Here is an 18,067-nt window from a genome sequence, read left to right on the forward strand (position 1 = left end):
CTTCTCCACAATCCTCCTCAGGGTCCGGTCACCTCTTCTCGTTGTGCAGCGTTTTCTGCCACACTTTTCCCTTCCCACAGACTTCCCACTGAGGTGCCTTGATACAGCACTCTGGGAACAGCCTATTCGTTCAGCAATTTCTTTCTGTGTCTTACCCTCTTGCTTGAGGGTGTCAATGATGGCCTTCTGGACAGCAGTCAGGTTGACAGTCTTACCCATGATTGCGGTTTTGAGTAATGAACAAGGCTGGGAGTTTTTAAAAGCCTCAGGAATCTTTTGCAGGTGTTTAGTTACGTCGTTGATTCAGATGGTTAGGTTAATAGCTTGTTTAGAGAACCTTTTCATGATATGCTAATTTTTTGGGACAGGCATTTTGGGTTTTCATGAGCTGTATGCCATAATCATCAGTATTAAAACAATTAAAGACCTGAAATATTTCAGTTGGTGTGCAATGAATCTAAAATATATGAAAGTTTCATTTTTATCATTACATTATGGAAAATAATGACCTTTATCACAATATGCTATTTTTTTTAGAAGGACCTGTAGATATACATATATGAGAGAGAGAGAATGAGAGAGAGTCTGGTAGACTAGACTAGTTATAGTCACAAATCGAAATATAAATCTGTATATCGCTTAATTTCGTAGTTACCATGCTCACAACATGCACGTATGAACAGATGGGTTTTTACAATTAACCCCACTTCACTCCACAACGTGGAACAACAAAACTTAAGTCCATTTACATTAACTGCACACTGAAAATAAATCTAATCCCTCCACAGCCACTGTTGTCTGACACTTTCCAGTCTACATTGTGTAGTAAAAGAAGCTACTGATGAAAGGATTTTTACTTCTTCATTTCGTTGGAGCAGCTTTCTTTTGACGGGTTTCTGACAAACACAACTACTTGAGGCTCATTTCCTGACCTTGACGGCCCAGATGGACTGCTCCAGCGGGTGAAAGAGTTTGAAACAGAAGCCATCCTTCTTGGAAGGCCTCTCGATCAGCTCGCAGGCGTTTAGCAGCACCGTTCCCACCCACTGCCCGTTCTTGTGAGTCTTATAGATGAGCAGGACACCAGGTTTCAGGACACACCACAACTTGGTCCAGCTTTTAAGAGTGCCACGGATCTGGAGACACAGGATATGCACAGATGAGCAGTGCAGAAAACTACAGAGGTGGATTACACAGTGAATATGGAGGAGGAGCACTCCACCTTCAGCCAGTCGGCCATGACGATGACAGAAGGATCTGTGATGGTGCTGAGCAGCTCCTTGGTGGCCCTCTTCTTCTCCTCTCTGTAGTTCTTCTTCTGCACCTGCAGGGAGCACAGGAGGATGAACAACAAAAAATCTGCACAACTCAGAATGCTCCTTTCTCACTCATGGGTTCTTTCTGTTCTTCAATGGCTCCTCGGTGTTTCTGATCAAATAACACCTTGCTGTAAGTGACACACCATTTGCATCGGATTTACCATTTCACTCGTGATATCTGCTGTTCAATTTGCACACTGAGGACATTACCAAACGATTTGAAAGAAAAAAATATTCAACATTTTGTGTCAAATAAATCGTACGCTAAGATAAGATTGTTTGGCAGGATTCCAAGATTGATCCACCTGGAATGAGTATTTTTAATGGCTTGTTATGCCTGCCCTGAGAATTAGCGTCCGGATACACAAGACTTAAGCTGCTTTAAAGCTCACATACCTTGAGGGACTCCTTCTTGGTGAGCTTTCCTCCAGATGCTGACACATCCTTGTCTGATCCATTGTACAGCTTGGTTTCAGACTGGGAACACAAACGAAGACAAAACATCCAATTGGAACATGTTTACACCTCCTGAAGTTCTCCGCTGTCTCCAAGTCAAGCTACAAAAACAACTTTCAGCTGTGTGACCTGAAGATCTCCACAAGGACTAAATGTCTGATCTGCAAAGTGTTTTCTTTCATCTTAATGATGAATAAAGAGAAGTGATTGAAACAAGACTCGTCTGTTTGACCTGGATTTTTCAATAGTAACTACCGTATTTTTCGCTCTACAAGTCGCAGGTTTTTTTGCATAATTTACATGCCCTGCGACATATAGGCCGAAGCTATTTATGGATTTTTTCCCCATATTTATAAACCAATGTTTGGCTGAGATATGACCGTTTTCATTCATTCTGAAAAAGAACAGTACCCCTTTCAGCCACTAGATGGCAGCAGGCATGACGTTGTATAATGTAACAGGTAAAAGTGGCTATAATGACAAATTCAAAAAGTTCAAGACAAAAATAACTGGACTTTATATATTATACTTTATACTTCATTGTTTTTGTCTTGAACTTTTTTTTTTAATTTACCGTGTTCTGGATGTCTGAGAATCTTCACCATCTATTAATGACACAATCGGCCTGCCATAGTCTTCTACCTTCGTTCTGCTCGCAAATGGAGCAACCGTCAAAACGGCTGCACCGCCCCGACAAAATGCAGCTAATTTGACCTTTAAAGTGCATTTATTAAGTAGAGGTTCAACTGAGACACATCTTTGCTATAATTTCGAGCAAACAAATAATTGTTTTAGGTGCGTTTCTTGTTACATTTCGAAGAAACGAACAGCGTTCCTCCTTCCTGATTTCCTCCCTGTGTGCGTGCTCCCGGAGCACCGAGGCAGCAAATACGTTTGAAATACAGCTGATTTGACTGTTAACGTCCTTTTATTAAGCAAATGTTAGCGTGAGACACACATTTACTATAAAGTCGAGCAAACAAATAATTGTTTTTAGGTGTTTATCTTGTTAAATTTCGAAGAAATGCAGAGGCTCATCCCTCTACGCGTTCCCGCCGCCTCTGCAAATTGGATACAGCTGATTTGATCATCAAAGTGGATTTATTAAGTAAAAGGTAGACTGAGACACACCTGTACTATAATTTCGAGCAAACAAAATTGTTTTTAGGTGTTAATTTTTTTAATTCTTGTTAAAGTCCTCGCATGTACGCTCCCGCGACCGCCATTTGGCAGCCCATCGATTTTTGGCCCACATTTCTGGGTTGTCAGCGGTGACGCATAATAGATGTGACATATACGGCGAAGTGACATATTTAGATATTTTTCAAGTTTTTTAGACATATTTGGACTGATGCGACTTATCGGGTGATGCGACATGTACGGCGGAAAATACAGTAGGGTAGGGCCATATTCTGACATTCTGTCATCAACGAGCATTAGTCCAACAACCAGGAAGTGTTGATGCAGGTGTGTTTAAACATGTTTTTGTTTCGTTTGTTTGAGATGGGGCGAACAAAGATATTCAGTTTTCTGTTTATGGTATCTTTAGTTTTAAAACAAGAAGTTACCAACAACAACAAAAAGAAACAGAGAAGAAATATACCAGATGTGTTTAACCAGCTCTGTGCTGATTTAAGGAGCTACAGGCAGCTTTTTATGCCCTTGTTGTAAAAGAACTTGAAGATTTTGATGACTGACACCTACAGGAAAATTTAAACAAGCAGTGTGCTGATGTCCCCTGTCGCTAAGGGATGTGAAAAGTGAATGTTTGAAGTTTTCGAGATGAATGTTTTTCTGGACTAGAATTAAAATAGAAATGAAAGAAAACTTTTTACATTTTTGGTGTGAATATTCAAGTGGATGGAGTTACATTGTGCAGAAGAACAGAGCGACAGATCCTTGAAAGTGTAGGGAGTAATTTTATCCACCACAAAGAACAATAGTGGAGCTAAGGGGTGACCAGTGGTGACCTTCAACACCATAGATTTATTTTCAGCCACCCCCAGGGCCACCCAAATCCTTTGAGGAAACTATAATTTTAAGAAATATAAAAACTACAAATCATGAATTCCTCAAATGATTGGGGTGATTGATTTACGTACGTAAGCACGCACACACGCACACACACAGACCCAAGTTTGCCTTTCTATTTTTACAGGGACTTTGCATTGACTTCCATTAATTTTTCATTCATTGACCCTGACCCTAAACCTAACCCCTAATCCACCAGCGGCACTGCTTCTTATGGGGTCTGGGCTTTGGGCCCCATAAGAAGCAGTTGGTCCTCACAGTGTAGTATATATTGGAAAAATGGGCCTTACAAAGTAACAAATACAAAGACACACACACATGGTGGTGGCCATTTTGGATTTTGACATCCATCCATTATCTTTACACGCTTTTTTCTTTTTGGGTCACTGGTGCTCATATCCAGCCATCACTGTGTGAGAGGTGGGGGACACCCTGGACAGGTCTCCAGTCCATCACAGGGACACATAGAGACAAACGAGACAAACAACCATTCACTCTCCATCCAGAAGGGTCCCCGACCAGGATTTGAACTGGTGACCTTCTTGTTGAGAGGCAACAGCTCTACCAACTGAGCCACTGGGCTGGAGGTCAAAACTCTTAAAAAGGGAAAATTACATTTGCTAAATTAAAGTGGAAAATTTTGTTCCTAATTAAAATCTAACAATGAACTCTAATTGTAAATGGACGACATATCCAACACCTAATCCTACTGGCAGCCCCCACTGTGTAACTAAAGACGTCTTTCCCTATCCCATGTGCCATTAGGAGTGATGGGAGAGATGTGTTTGTATAAGTGTGTGTGTAAGCATTGGATGGAGACAACAGAATAGAAAAACAATAAAACAATAATGTCCACAAATAAACCATTTTAAAGTCACGATCGGACATGGAAAAAGAAAATCGAGACTTTCAGATGACAGATTCAGACAGCCATATTTGCCCTGATGGACATATCTGATTGAAACCTTGAAAAATAAACTCTACAGGTCTCCTCCACACAGATTAATTGAAAGAAGCTCTGTGTTATGAACGATAACCGATAAATATTTGATGAAGGAACAGTGGATGAAATGTATTAATCACCTCGCTGCAGGCTTGCTTGTGGCTCAGGCAAGAAAAAAATATAGCAGTAGCCATATTATTTACTGGCTTTCATTAGAACCCACACATGAATCCCCTGAATCCCCCAGTTTTACCTTCACAGCTCTGACGCCACATCAAGTGATTAATCCTACCTTGCTCTTAGATATGGAGTTGGAGTCTTCTTTCAAAGGCAGAGGCAGGAGGTCCTCCTTCCCTCTCTCAAAACCTGGAACACAAAACATACAACATGAGGTTCAGCACATGAGTGTCTCTGTGTACTGAACATGTTAGTCAGCAGAGGACGACCATGATGTGGTTTCACACATATCTGCTTCTAAATACCACAAGGGGTACACCGATGACCCCGTCTCTGAGGGATTTGAAGAGTAAATGTTTGTAGTTTTCAAGATGAGTGTTTCTGGACTGGAATTGAACAGGGAACAAGTAACCCTTAATGCTTTAGATGCAAGATGTTCAAGTGGGACTTGCGACCTGTCCAGGGTGTACCCCGCCCCTCGCACAGTGATTGCTGGACATGGGCACCGGCGACCCCCGTGACCCAAAATGGAAGAAGCGGGTAAAAGATAATGGATGGATGTTCAAGTGGGTGGAGTTACACTGTGTGGAAAAACAGAAGTTGGTTTGTTTTTATTGCTTGTCTGTGTAGCCAATGGGGTCCTTGGTAACCATAGATTAATCTTTAGCCACCTCAAAAATTTCAGGAAACTATATTTTAAAGCAATACAAGAAATCATAAATTTTCCTCGAATATTAGGGGTTGTGGATTTACACACATACAAGCGCACACCCACATAGGCCTGTCGCAATAAACAGTAAATCAATTAATCGCATGATAAATGAAAATTATCAATCTCATTTTCATTTATCGGCTTTATCGTTTCTTCGTGTCTCTCTCTTTCTACTGAAGACACTGGATGAACAAAAGGTTCAATTCCGGTGCTCTTCACTGACCCCTCCATTTCTCTTTTATCTTTAAAATCCATTTTAACCGTCCAAAATTGCGTTTTTAGATTGTTAAAAGTAGCTAAGCTGAGAAGCTAAGCTATGAGCTAAGCTAACAGGCTGACCTCGTGAAAAAACCTCCGTCTTGTCGAAGCTCCAAAATTCACAGCTGAAACCCGTGACTTTGTCTAAAAAGTTGTTTTTCTCTGCAAAAAGAAGCTGAGAACTTGTTTACTGGTTTTTTGTTAAAAGCTTTGTGTGAAAAATGCTATGCTAAAGAGCCCAAACCACACGAGCATCTGCCATTTTGAGAACTGAAAAAAGGAAGGAGAGCGAAACAGCCCATGTCATGTCAAGGGGCCTCCCTCCCATTTTTCTTAAAGAGTCATGCTGCTTGCTCCCTCATTATCCATCCTTCAGTTCAAACTGTCTTATACTGCCATTCAGTGGTCAAAACCGGTACTACACACAAAAGTTAACCAACATTTCTTCTTAAATTTGACAACAATTACTAATTATTGTCAAATTTCAAACAATATTATCGTTTATCGCAATAATTTCTGAGAGAAAATCTGCTATTGTGACAGGCCTACACCCCCCCCCCCCCCCCCACACACACACACACATGTAAAACAGCATGTGGTTTATTTTAACTGATCTGTAAAATAAATAAAAAAAATCAACAGCAAATTCTCTTCAATCCTCCAACCTGCTAGTCATTAGCTAGGTGCCTCTCAAGCTAGCGAACATTTAGATAACCTAGCATAGGCTAATGCCTTGTAAAACTTTAGAATATAAAAAATGTAATATTGGATAATTTTCCTCAATAAATAAATAATCAAATATAATGTCTCATTTGTTAAACTGGGTTCTCTTTATCTACTTTTAGGACTTGTGTGAAAATTTGATGATGATTTAGGTAATTTTGATGCAGAAATATTGAAAATTATAAAGAGTTCACAAACTTTCAAGCACGCACACATACAAATATAATTTATTGAATTTCAATACTTCAAAAATGTTGCAATCCACTGAAAACCAAAAAAAGGTGTTTTCATCCGTAGCAAGAACTTTAAAAAAGTTATTTGAGAAGTTCTGAAGAACACACGGCAGTGATAAACGCTGAACACTTCATAAACAAATTATCCTAGATATAAAACATTAAAATTGCTATTATCAAGGTTCAAGGTTCTTTATTGTCATTTGCATCCATCACATGTGGTACATGAGGTGGAACAAAATTGTGTACTCAAGGTCCCAGTTACACCCAACAATAGCAAAAATGTAAAGTATAAAAAGAAACGGTATACAAGGATCTAAGATAATAATAATAATAATAATAATGTGTTATGTATTATCATTGTATGTTTCCATACAATGGCCAAATTGGCTCTCTGCATTTAACCCATCCACCACCAGGTGGAGCAGTGAGCAGCTATTGGAAGCACCTGGGGAGCAATTTGGGGATAGGGTGTGCTGCTCAGAGACACCACGAGATGCGCAATGACGGGGGATCGAACCTGTGACTTTCGGATCTTGAGTCGGCTGGCCTGCCTCTAAACCATCTCGGCCCCAAAGATATGTACTAAACAATAATAATGAAAAATTACACGGTGTATTAAACAGCAGCACGAACATGAGTCTGCTGTGAGCAGACTGGTATGAATAAAGCAGCTTAAATGCAATAAATCAGCAGCATGAATAATCAGCAGCACAGATAAAGTGACATATCACCAATTAAAGTGGCATTACAGTGATTTTTTTCTTTCCTTACAGTAATTATCCCGACATTATCCCTATGAAGATAAAACAGTCTCTAAAGTAGCGTGTAAGATTTGTATGTGTACAGTAAAATCCACATGCACATTACAAGTTTTATAAATGCATACTACATAAATTTACAAATGAATAAACAGTATTTCAATTGTACATATTTCAATTTGCATAAGAAGGAATATTCTGTGCATACAAATGGTCAAATACCTGAGCACAAATCACCTGCACAGTCAAAATGAGTGCATGGATCAGCAGCCTGTGAATGTAACTTTTGAGACTTTCATACTGCTCCAGATTCACAAAGATGATGGTGCGTTCAAGGCTGAGGAAAAACTGGGACATCTGACCATTACTTGATATACTGAATTATTGGAAAAAACTATTTTCTAACTTGGGACAATAGCTCATAACCCCATATATTAAAACACATATGCTTACATAAATTTACTGGATTGAAAATACATAAATTAAGGAATTAAAATACAAACCGGATTCCAAAAAAGTTGGGACACTAAACAAATTGTGAATAAAAACTGAATGCAATGATGTGGAGGTGCCAACATCTAATATTTTATTCAGAATAGAACACAAATCACAGATCAAAAGTTTAAACTGAGAGAATTAAACATTTTAAGGGAAAAATCTGTTGTTTCCAAATTTCATGACATCAACAAATCCCCAAAAAGTTGGGACAAGTCCATTTTTACCACTGTGTGGAATCCCCCCTTCTTCTTACAACACTCAACAGACGTCTGGGGACAGAGGAGACCAGTTTTTCAAGTTTAGAAATAGGAATGCTCTCCCATTCATGTCTAATACAGGCCTCTAACTGTTCAATCGTCTTGGGCCTTCTTTGTCGCACCTTCCTCTTTATGATGCGCCAAATGTTCTCTATAGGTGAAAGATCTGGACTGTAGGCTGGCCATTTCAGTACCTGGATCCTTCTCCTACGTAGCCATGATGTTGTGATTGCTGCAGAATGTGGTCTGGCATTATCGTGTTGAAAAATGCAGGGTCTTCCCTGAAAGAGATGACGTCTAGATGGGAGCATATGTTGTTCTAGAACCTGAACATAGTTCTCTGCATTAATGGTGCCTTTCCAGACATGCAAGCTGCGCATGCCACAAGAACTCATGCAAACCCATACCATCAGTGATGCAGGCTTCTGAACGGAGCGTTGATAACAACTTGGGCTATCCTTGTCCTCTCTGGTCCGGATGACATGGTGTCCCGGTGTTCCATAAAGAACTTCAAATCGTGACTTATCTGACCACAGAACAGTCTTCCATTTTGCCACACTCCATTTTAAATGACCCCTGGCCCAGTGCAAACGTCTGAGCTTGTGGAGCTTGCTTAGAAATGGCTTCCTCTTTGCACTGTAGAGTTTCAGCTGGCAACGGCGGATGGCACGGTGGATTGTGTTCACTGACAATGCCAGTGTCATCTATGTTATATTATGTTATATTACGAATAAAGTATTGACATTTGCCATCTCCACATCATTGCATTCAGTTTTTATTCACAATTTGTTTAGTGTCCCAACTTTTTTGGAATCCGGTTTGTAAAAGATCTTATTAAGCAAAACTGAAACGGATTAATCTTCATAATAAAAGCAAAACAGCCCCTTCCCCCACTCGCTCCCCAGCGACAATACACCAAAATTACAAAACTAAATTAATCACGAACAACCTGACTTTTTTTTCTTTAAATATAAAGTGAGACCTAATATTGTATAATTTTAATCTATATTAGAAGAAACCTCTCTGGGGGGAGCGATGGCGCAGAAGTTAGAGAAAGCGAGCTAGAGATCGGAAGGTCACCGGTTCCACCACCTGACCAGCATCAACAAACTGTGGGTGGGAAAGGTGAAGCACCCACACCTGCCTTCACCCTCATGTGCACCACTCTGGGCCCTTGAGCAATGCCCTGAACCCCCACCATCTGCTACTCCGGGCACCCTACAAGGCAGCTCTCTGCTCCACACAGAGGGCTGTGGTGGCATCAGGAAGGACATCCAGCGTACAAACAATCACCAAGTCTTTGTGCGAGTTAGTTCGCTGTGGAGACTCCTGAAGAAGAGAGCAGCCGAAAAAAATAAAAAATAAAAATGAGAAGAAACCTTTCTACAGTAGAAGGAAATTTGAAATTTATTTTAGTTAATTTGTATCCTAATTACAAAAAATAATTTCTCAAAACCATGCAACAGATTTCCTTCTGAGATCCCAGCAGCTGGTGACCCTGGTGGTTTTAAGAGGACAGAGAGCCTGTAAATATTTTATTACTGCTGTCTGTTAACCACAGGCCATCAGTATTCAGCTGTGAGACTGAAGGAGCACAGTGTTCTGATGCATGCTCAATAATCCAGGTAGATTAATCTAACGTTTCAACAAAGAAGGACCTGACTCTACCTTGTTAGAGCCACTGCACAGTTTTATTTCCAAATGCCACATTTGTAATCTGGACAAGAGTCTGTAGTAGAGAGAGAAAAGATGGGAGTACCATGGAGCAAATGGAAGCAGGTCAGAACTGAATCTCATTTTACTGGAACTCCCATCTGCTTTAGTAAAAACATGCTGCAAAAACAGGCCATGGGTAATAGTAAATAAAACCTGTTAATTCAAAGAATGTGCACTTTAAAATATAATGATGGACGATGATGTCATCCTAACTAGGTTATATCCATTATCTTCCATCTGAGCAGAGAGGGCCAGACAACTCTTTCCTCAGCCACCTCTTCTGGGAGGACTCCAAGATGTTCCCAGACCAGACAAGAGACAGTCTTTCCAGCATGTCCTGGGTTTTCCAGAGGTTTTCTTCCAGTTGGACATGTTGGAGTCCCTCCTTAGGGAGGCGTTCAGGGAGTATCCTCACCAGATGTTTGAACCACCTCAACTGGTTCCTCTCAAAGTGAGGAGCAGTGGCTCTTCTCTTTAGTCTTCTCACCTTATCTCTAAGGGAGAGTCTAGCTACCCTGTGGAGAAAATTCATTTTGACCACTTGTATCCACAATCTCATACTTTCAATCATTACCCAGAGTTAGTGAAATCTTACATCTAGATGCAGCCACATGCCAAAATGGAAGTCGGTACCTCACATATTTTTCAAGTTATGTTCACAACATGCACCGACGGACGGCTAGTCAGAGGGTATTTCCAATTCCCCCCATTTGCTCCACGATGGGGGACAAAAACGGGAAAAATGGGTACATCTTTAGGTCAATGATCACTTCGAAAAAAAACTAAATCTACTTTTAGGCAACAGTGTAAAATTTAAGTAACAGCAGTCCCCACTAGAATCAGCCATCTGGAGCTAATTTAAATCACACCATTCATCATATTCATTAAACCTTAATCCAGTTCAGTATTTTCGTCCAGTAACTTTATTGTGGGTAGTCCTATTATTCCCGGAGAAAGCCACCATCACTAAAAACTGAAGCTGAAAGGCTGTTTTTACATTCTTTATCTATCTCAGCATGAAATTGAAAGTAAATGACCAAATCAATGCTTCTATTCAGGATAGTTCCAGGTTTTACCCAAAAAGACCCCCAAAGAAATATACATCAAGAGATGAGGGTCTGTAATCATCTGTCCTGATTAATGAGTGCTTTTGTTTTAATAGTTGAATTAATGTTTAAACTGTATATAGAATCAGACTATAAAGTAGGGTTAGGTGCACCTTTACACCATTTTCAGCTGTCAAATAACTCAAAGATAATTCGGCCTCATGAAAATCCACAGGAAATGGTCATGAAAAGACTGTCGATTACTAAAATAATGCTCTTTAAGTAACAAGCTCTATTGAAAACACTTTCTCAAACTCAGAGCAGCACATCATTCAAACATCAGCTTTCTAAAAATGTTTAACATTTTATTAATTCGACAATTTCTGATGTTGTAATGTAATTCAGTGATTATTGCTATCTCTAACACTAGGCTAAGGTGCTGTATACTCTCCACAGACTACCTGACCTATTAGAACATGGATGTAAATTTGAAAAACCTCCTTCAGCGTGAAGGCATTCGCAAGACGCTCTTGTCAAACTCAAACAAACTCAGCCAGCACATCAGGAAGGGAATCGTTGACCTCCACAACTCGTTTGTCGTTGGGTACATTTAGATGCCTGAAGGCACCTCGTTCATCTGTTCAAGTGATTATACACAAGTATAAACATCATGAGAATGTCCTGCCATCATGCCACTCTGGAAGGAGATGAGTTTAGTGTTCTGAGATGAACGTGTTTTGGTTTTTAACTATGAAACAAAAGCTAAACACCTTGCCTTAAGGACCATTGTTACATTTAAAGGAAAAATAGGGAAGGTTGCAAATAAGAACATTCTCCCAACTGTGTAGGACGGGTGTGGCAGAATCATGTTGTGGGAGTGTTTTATGGTCTAAGGGACTGGGGCACTTCACAAAAGTGATGGCTTCACAAGGAAAGAACAATGTGGAAATACTGAAGCAGCATCTAAAATATCAGCCAGGATATCAAGGCTTAGGTGCAAATGGGTCTCCATATGGACAATGATCCTAAGCATACTGTCAAATCAGTCATAAACTGGCTTAAGAATAACAAAGTCAATGATTTAGAGTGACCATCACAAAGCTCTGGCATCAATCCCATATAAATTTATGGCCTAAGTTCAAAAGGCATGTGAGAACAAGAAGACCTACAAACTTGATTCAGTTCCACCAGTTTGGTCACGAGGAATGGGGCGAAATACAGAAAACTATTGTGAGAAGCTTGTAGAAGGAAGCCCAAATCATTTGAGCAAAATCAAAAAGCTGCTGCCCAATACTAAGGGTATGTACGTCAACTATGACTGTAAATAAATTATTATATTTTTAAATCCCTTAAAAAATTCATTTCATTATTTGAACATTTAGCAAATACAAACGTCATGGATATACTGCCACAACTGCAGCCATGCCACGATGAATGATAAACCACCGTGACCTCCCTATGGAGGTTTTACGTGAGCTCAACCCATCACTTTCCATCACCTGCAAAAGGAATCCCACTGCTTTCTTAATACACCCCCGAATGCACTGCAAAGAACATCCGTGCTTTGATCAATTTTTTATTTAGCAGCATTTTTTCACAAATAGCTGCTTTCATTTATACAAGGTCCTAATGTTTTGGGGTATAATAGAAGTAGATTTTGATTTTTTGCTTGTCCCAGGCCTTGCAGAGTGACGTATCTTGATGAGTTGAGGGAGTAACATTATCCACCCCCAGGTGCAATAGTGGAGCCAGGGGGTGGTCAACAGTGGCCTTGGCCACCATAGATTAATCTTTGGTCATCTCAGTCATTTGAGGAAATTATACTTTTAATCAATATAAAAAACAGAAAGCATAGTTTCTTCAAATGATGGGGTGGTCGACGTCTCAGCTTAAAAAAAGAAACCGTCCAGATAACCTGACTGAACATTGTTGGATTTTATATCTGGATTATTGAACATGAACTCTGATGCATAGGGATAAAGGTCAAAACAAAAAAAAACATTATGGATAGGAATGCATTTTATGAAATAATACGGGGGAAAAAAATCGTCTTTACTGAATTTTCCGCGAGGTCTATTTTCCCCTGAGAAACACGAGTTGGAGGAAAGTTATTGTGAGTCTTTGAAAAATTCTGACAAAAATAAAATAAAATTGAAAGATATCTAGGCTATGCCAGAAAATTTGTATATACTGATGGCACCAAAATAAATAAATAAAACAATGGACAAAAATAAATGTGTGCATAATTTTCCCCAAAAGATCTCCCAGGGGTTAATGCATCTAGATGTTCATGTTCCTGTTGCTTGTCAGTGATGACACTAACTTTACTTTTATTTTTTTGCTTTTTTGATTGTCAAACTAAAATTCAACTCAGATGATAAAAATGCAGCTCTAAGTTTTTAGAGGAACATTTCTTGAAACAGGGTTTGTGAATATTTCAAACTTTTGAGCCCTCGAGTTCTCATTCTGGCTAGCAAACCTTTTTATTCAACTCTTCATTGTACGGTGTAAACAACAACAACAACAACAGCAGAGATTAGGTGTTGTTTGCAGTAATAAGCCAAGAATATATCATCTTTTTGAATAGATATTTTAAACAATGCGTGTTTTAATGAGAAAATCATCTTTCGTCTGTTTGTATCACCATGTGTGAATGAACTACTCATACACCAGAGGGGCTCATTTCACATGAACCGACAAGTCGCGAGCCGTACCTAAACTATTGTAGTTCATTATTTGAAAGTCTTATGACATCAGAAAAGTATTTAAAAAAACTGCAATGCTGTGCTAATATCATAATGATTTGTTTAAAAAAATCTAATTTTGTACTAATCTAGAAAGGGTGAAAATTAAAACCGATTATTGTTACCTGTAAAAAGGGTCTGAAGCAGGCTCTGAGAAGAATTGTGCACAATATTTGCAGGTTTAGTGTTTCCCCTAGGTCGCTTGGCAGGGCACTCATATCTTGTTGGGGGTGGGGGTGGATGCACGTTAGTGTTAGTGCCGGCAGTTGTCGACGGGGGAGTGGTGTGTGAATGAGAAGCGGAGCGCTACGCAGCTAGCTTAGCGCTACGTCAGTGCCGGCAGTTGTTCAGGGGGGGACAATTTTATTATTTTAGTAGGCAAGGCGCTCGGTTCTGTTGACAAGGTGGGGCGCCCTCCTTGGATAACGATAGAGGCAGCACTGTCAGTACTTTTATTTTAACAGCCAGGTCTTTGGTTAACAAAACAGCAGAAAACTGCTATTTGTTTACAATTACAGCTCATAAACCTTCCAGGAGTTATCTTCTATCCAGCACAGACTCAGTCAGAGACGCACACGTGGAGATGTGGAATTAAAATCTCACAGAAAAGGTGAGAATATATGCCATATATTAATAAAACAAATAGAAAAGTGAAGTCATCCAACTTGCCAGCACCAGATGTCTTCAGCTGAGGCTGTTAGCATCGGTCAGCTGAATGTCAGAGATTAAGATAAATGAAGCTGAAGCTGATGACTCATATTTGTAAAGCTCGAGGAGGTACTTTTAGACGGGAAAGAAGTGGACTCGTGGCCAAAAAGGTCATCAGAGCAAATCTGAAGACAAAGAAAGGCCTTAGAAGAGACGGACGATGGTAAACACGTTCCTCCCTGAACAGCTGCTTCTGAGACGGCCTCAAGCTGCAGACGGACAAACTGCAGAGGACAGAGGTTGGACCGAGTCGAAATACACAGAACAAGGTTTGTGCACTCAGCCTTTTTTGTTTACAAAAAGTTAAAAATAGTCTTCAGTGAAGGTGGAACAGGGGACGCGAGGAGAGCTCAGGCGTTTGCTAGCCTTGCTTGTCTCCAGGTTAATGTCCTTTTCAGCATGATGAACACGACGGATTTAATCCTTAATTTTCAGCTAGATGAAGTGCACTTTTGAAATGAGGATTATCACTGTACCTTAAATCCTGCTTTTTAATTTAAACACGTCTCAATTCAAAGACTGAAACACAAACAACGTATATCAAATAGCTTTCTGTTAGATGCACTTTTAAATACTGTATTTTTCGCCATTTAAGTCACATTTTTTTGCATAATTTGCATGTCCTGCAATTTATACGCCAAATCAACATATTTATGGATTTTTCCCAACATTTTTCAGTCAGGTCATCCAGATGACCTGACTGAAAAATGTTGGATATACATCATGATATATTTTTGGTATAAAACTTTCAATAGGAATGAAAAAAAAGCATAGGGTGTCATTTTGCCATCATTTATTTTGAAAACTGCTATACCGCAAAATAATCTCAATTAAGAAAATTCCACTACTAGGTCCAGAGAGTTTTAAAATAATAAACAAATCAAGTATTAGGCTTCTTTCTTGTAGTGCAAAACAGTGCAAAAGATATCAAATGTAGTTTTAGCCATATGTTAAAAAAAAAAAAGAATATGTTGTTAACTCAACAGTTTCCAGTCAGCAACAGAGCAGCAATTTACACTGAAAACACTTCACCCTCCAACCCTCTAGTGGGGATCTCCTTCCGCTTTAAGCAGAGCTGACACAAAATGGCGACCAGTTTCCTCTGTGGCTTTGACCAGAGAGTCTCGCAGTAAAATCACACAACACAGCGTTCTTTTCACAGATCGGAGAGCAGGTTTCTCTAAAGCTGACCAACGCTTACTTTAACTTTTGACTGGAAAAAAAAACAAAAAAAAAACTTTTGACGAAACACAGCGTTGTGCGCATGCGTCCGGATACGGCAACACTACAGCAAGCTGGCCGTAGTTAGCTTGTAGCTTCGCTACTTAGCTCTCGAAGAAAATACTAACACCACTTACGCACAGTTTTCAACTAAAAAAAAAGTAACTATTCAATCTGACAACTCTGATTTTACCATCAGACATAGCATTACTGCGGTTAGCCGGTAGAAGACAGATCTCTATCATAAGCTAAATTTCTATTGTTTCTACCGTGTACTGTATATATCACGCATTCCTAGCCACAAGATGGCACTCGAGTAGTATGGCATGCCATTGTAAATGGTAAATGGACTGTACTTATTTAGCACCTTTCTATCTGATCAAGATACTCAAAGCACTTTACTCTACAATCTGTGCCTCATTTACCCATTCATACAGCTCTATACTAGATCTCTACAAAGAATAATCAGAGCTTTATCACATTCACACACTGATGGGACATACATCGGAGGCAATGAGTGGTTCAGTGTCTTGCACAGGGACACTTGGGCATGTGACTGCTGGTGGAATCTAATCGAACCCACAACTCTTGTAATGGAGGACGACAGCTCTAACCACTCAGCCACAGCCAGTTGTGTCATGTAATAGTTAAAAGTGGCTATTAAGGGCCTCACTAGTTTCCCAAATTGCATCAGATTTACAGAGATGGAACTCTCTCCCTCTTTCATTGATTGGTAGGATTAATATTATCAAAATGAATGTGCTACCTAGACTTTTGTTTTTATATCAAAATATCCCTCTGTTCTTGCCCAAACAGTTCTTCAGGTCCCTGGATCAGATGGTCTCATCTTTTTTATGGAACGGAAAGGCCCCCAGAATGAGACTTTCTTTATTACAACAGTTCACCACAAACGGGGGTCTTTCTCTACCTAATTTTACAATGTATTACTGGTCCTCACATATCCATAAACTGACTTATTGGTTAAATTCACCTGATCTGATTTGGTGTAAACTTGAAATTCAGTCGATTTCTGCATCTTTTTCGCCCGCTTCAATTATTTATTCATCATTACCAATTAAATTATCCTCAGTTACTACAAATCCTATAGTGCTCTCAACACTCAGGATCTGGTCACAATTTAGGTCCCACTTTAAATTTGTATCACCCTCTAATAAAATGCCGTTACTAAAGAATCACATTTTTTCTCCAGCATCTAATAATGCTGCCTATAGAATTTGGTATGAGAAAGGTATTAGAACAATGAGAGACCTGTACGAAGATGGTTTATTTCTTAGTTTTTCAGAATTGTCTTCTAAATTTAATCTACCCACTTCACATTTGTTTCTTTACTTCCAAATTAGGCATTGCGTTTCATCGCAGTTTCAAAATTTTCTAACTTTGCCTACTGACCCACCATGGGTTGAACTCTTAGTTTTGAGCCCCAATTTGAAATCTCCTCTTTCAATTATTTATGGAAAACTTATGGCAATAGAGGCCGACTCATCGGGTAAAACTAGAACTGCATGGGAACGTGAACTGGGTGTTAAACTATCAGATTCATGGTGGGATAAAGTTATTCTCAGCATACGTCAGAGTACACCATGTGCCAGACTACAGTTAATACAATTTAAAGTAATAAATAGAGTACACTTCTCAAAAACACGTTTATCTAAAATGTTCCCCTCAATACCAGACCAGTGTGATAGATGTCAGACTTCACCTTGCAACTTAAGTCATATGTTCTTTTTCTGCCCAAAACTGCAAGGGTTTTGGAAATATTTTTTCTCCATACTCTCAGGAGTTTTTAAGATTCAGTTTCAAAGTGATCCACTTATTGCTATTTTTGGAGTTCCTGGGACCACACTTAATCTATCCCGCCAGCAGGGGGAGGTCTTGGCCTTTTGCTCTCTCCTTGCCAGACGTTGTATTTTGCTCGCCTGGAAATCTCCCACACCACCATCTACATCACAATGGCTTAATACTGTAAGATTATACTTGAAGATGGAAAAAATTTTACTAACAGTGAAAGGTAGTTCAGAAAAATTTACCCACAAGTGGACACCCTTTGTGTCATATGTAAAATCTTTACCTTCATAGCGTATAGACTGATACGATTGACTCATCACATTACCATGTGACTTGTTTTTAGAGGATAAATGAAAGACTGAAATACTGTTTTCCTTTTGGTTTGTTGGGTCCCTCCTGTTCGTTCCTCCTCCCCCTCTCTCTCTCTCTTTTTTTTTTTTTTTTTTTTTTTTTTTTCT

At 39.5% G+C, this 18,067-nt stretch overlaps 1 protein-coding gene across 1 annotated transcript in view; it reads right to left on the bottom strand.

The window, feature by feature from the left end:
• Positions 1-18,067, bottom strand: part of osbpl8 (oxysterol binding protein-like 8) — a 152,483-nt gene that overhangs the window by 35,595 nt on the left and 98,821 nt on the right. The window contains exons 5-8 of the mRNA XM_037696237.1: positions 5,042-5,115; positions 1,716-1,796; positions 1,223-1,324; positions 933-1,136 (exon numbers count right to left, since the gene is read on the bottom strand). Coding sequence (XP_037552165.1) covers positions 933-1,136; positions 1,223-1,324; positions 1,716-1,796; positions 5,042-5,115 — 461 coding nt within the window. The remainder of the gene's footprint in view (positions 1-932; positions 1,137-1,222; positions 1,325-1,715; positions 1,797-5,041; positions 5,116-18,067) is intronic.

The sequence above is a fragment of the Nematolebias whitei genome, chromosome 22, assembly GCF_014905685.2.
Source record: "Nematolebias whitei isolate Nwh7 chromosome 22, NemWhi1, whole genome shotgun sequence".
In the NCBI taxonomy this organism is placed as follows: Eukaryota; Metazoa; Chordata; class Actinopteri; order Cyprinodontiformes; family Rivulidae; genus Nematolebias; species Nematolebias whitei.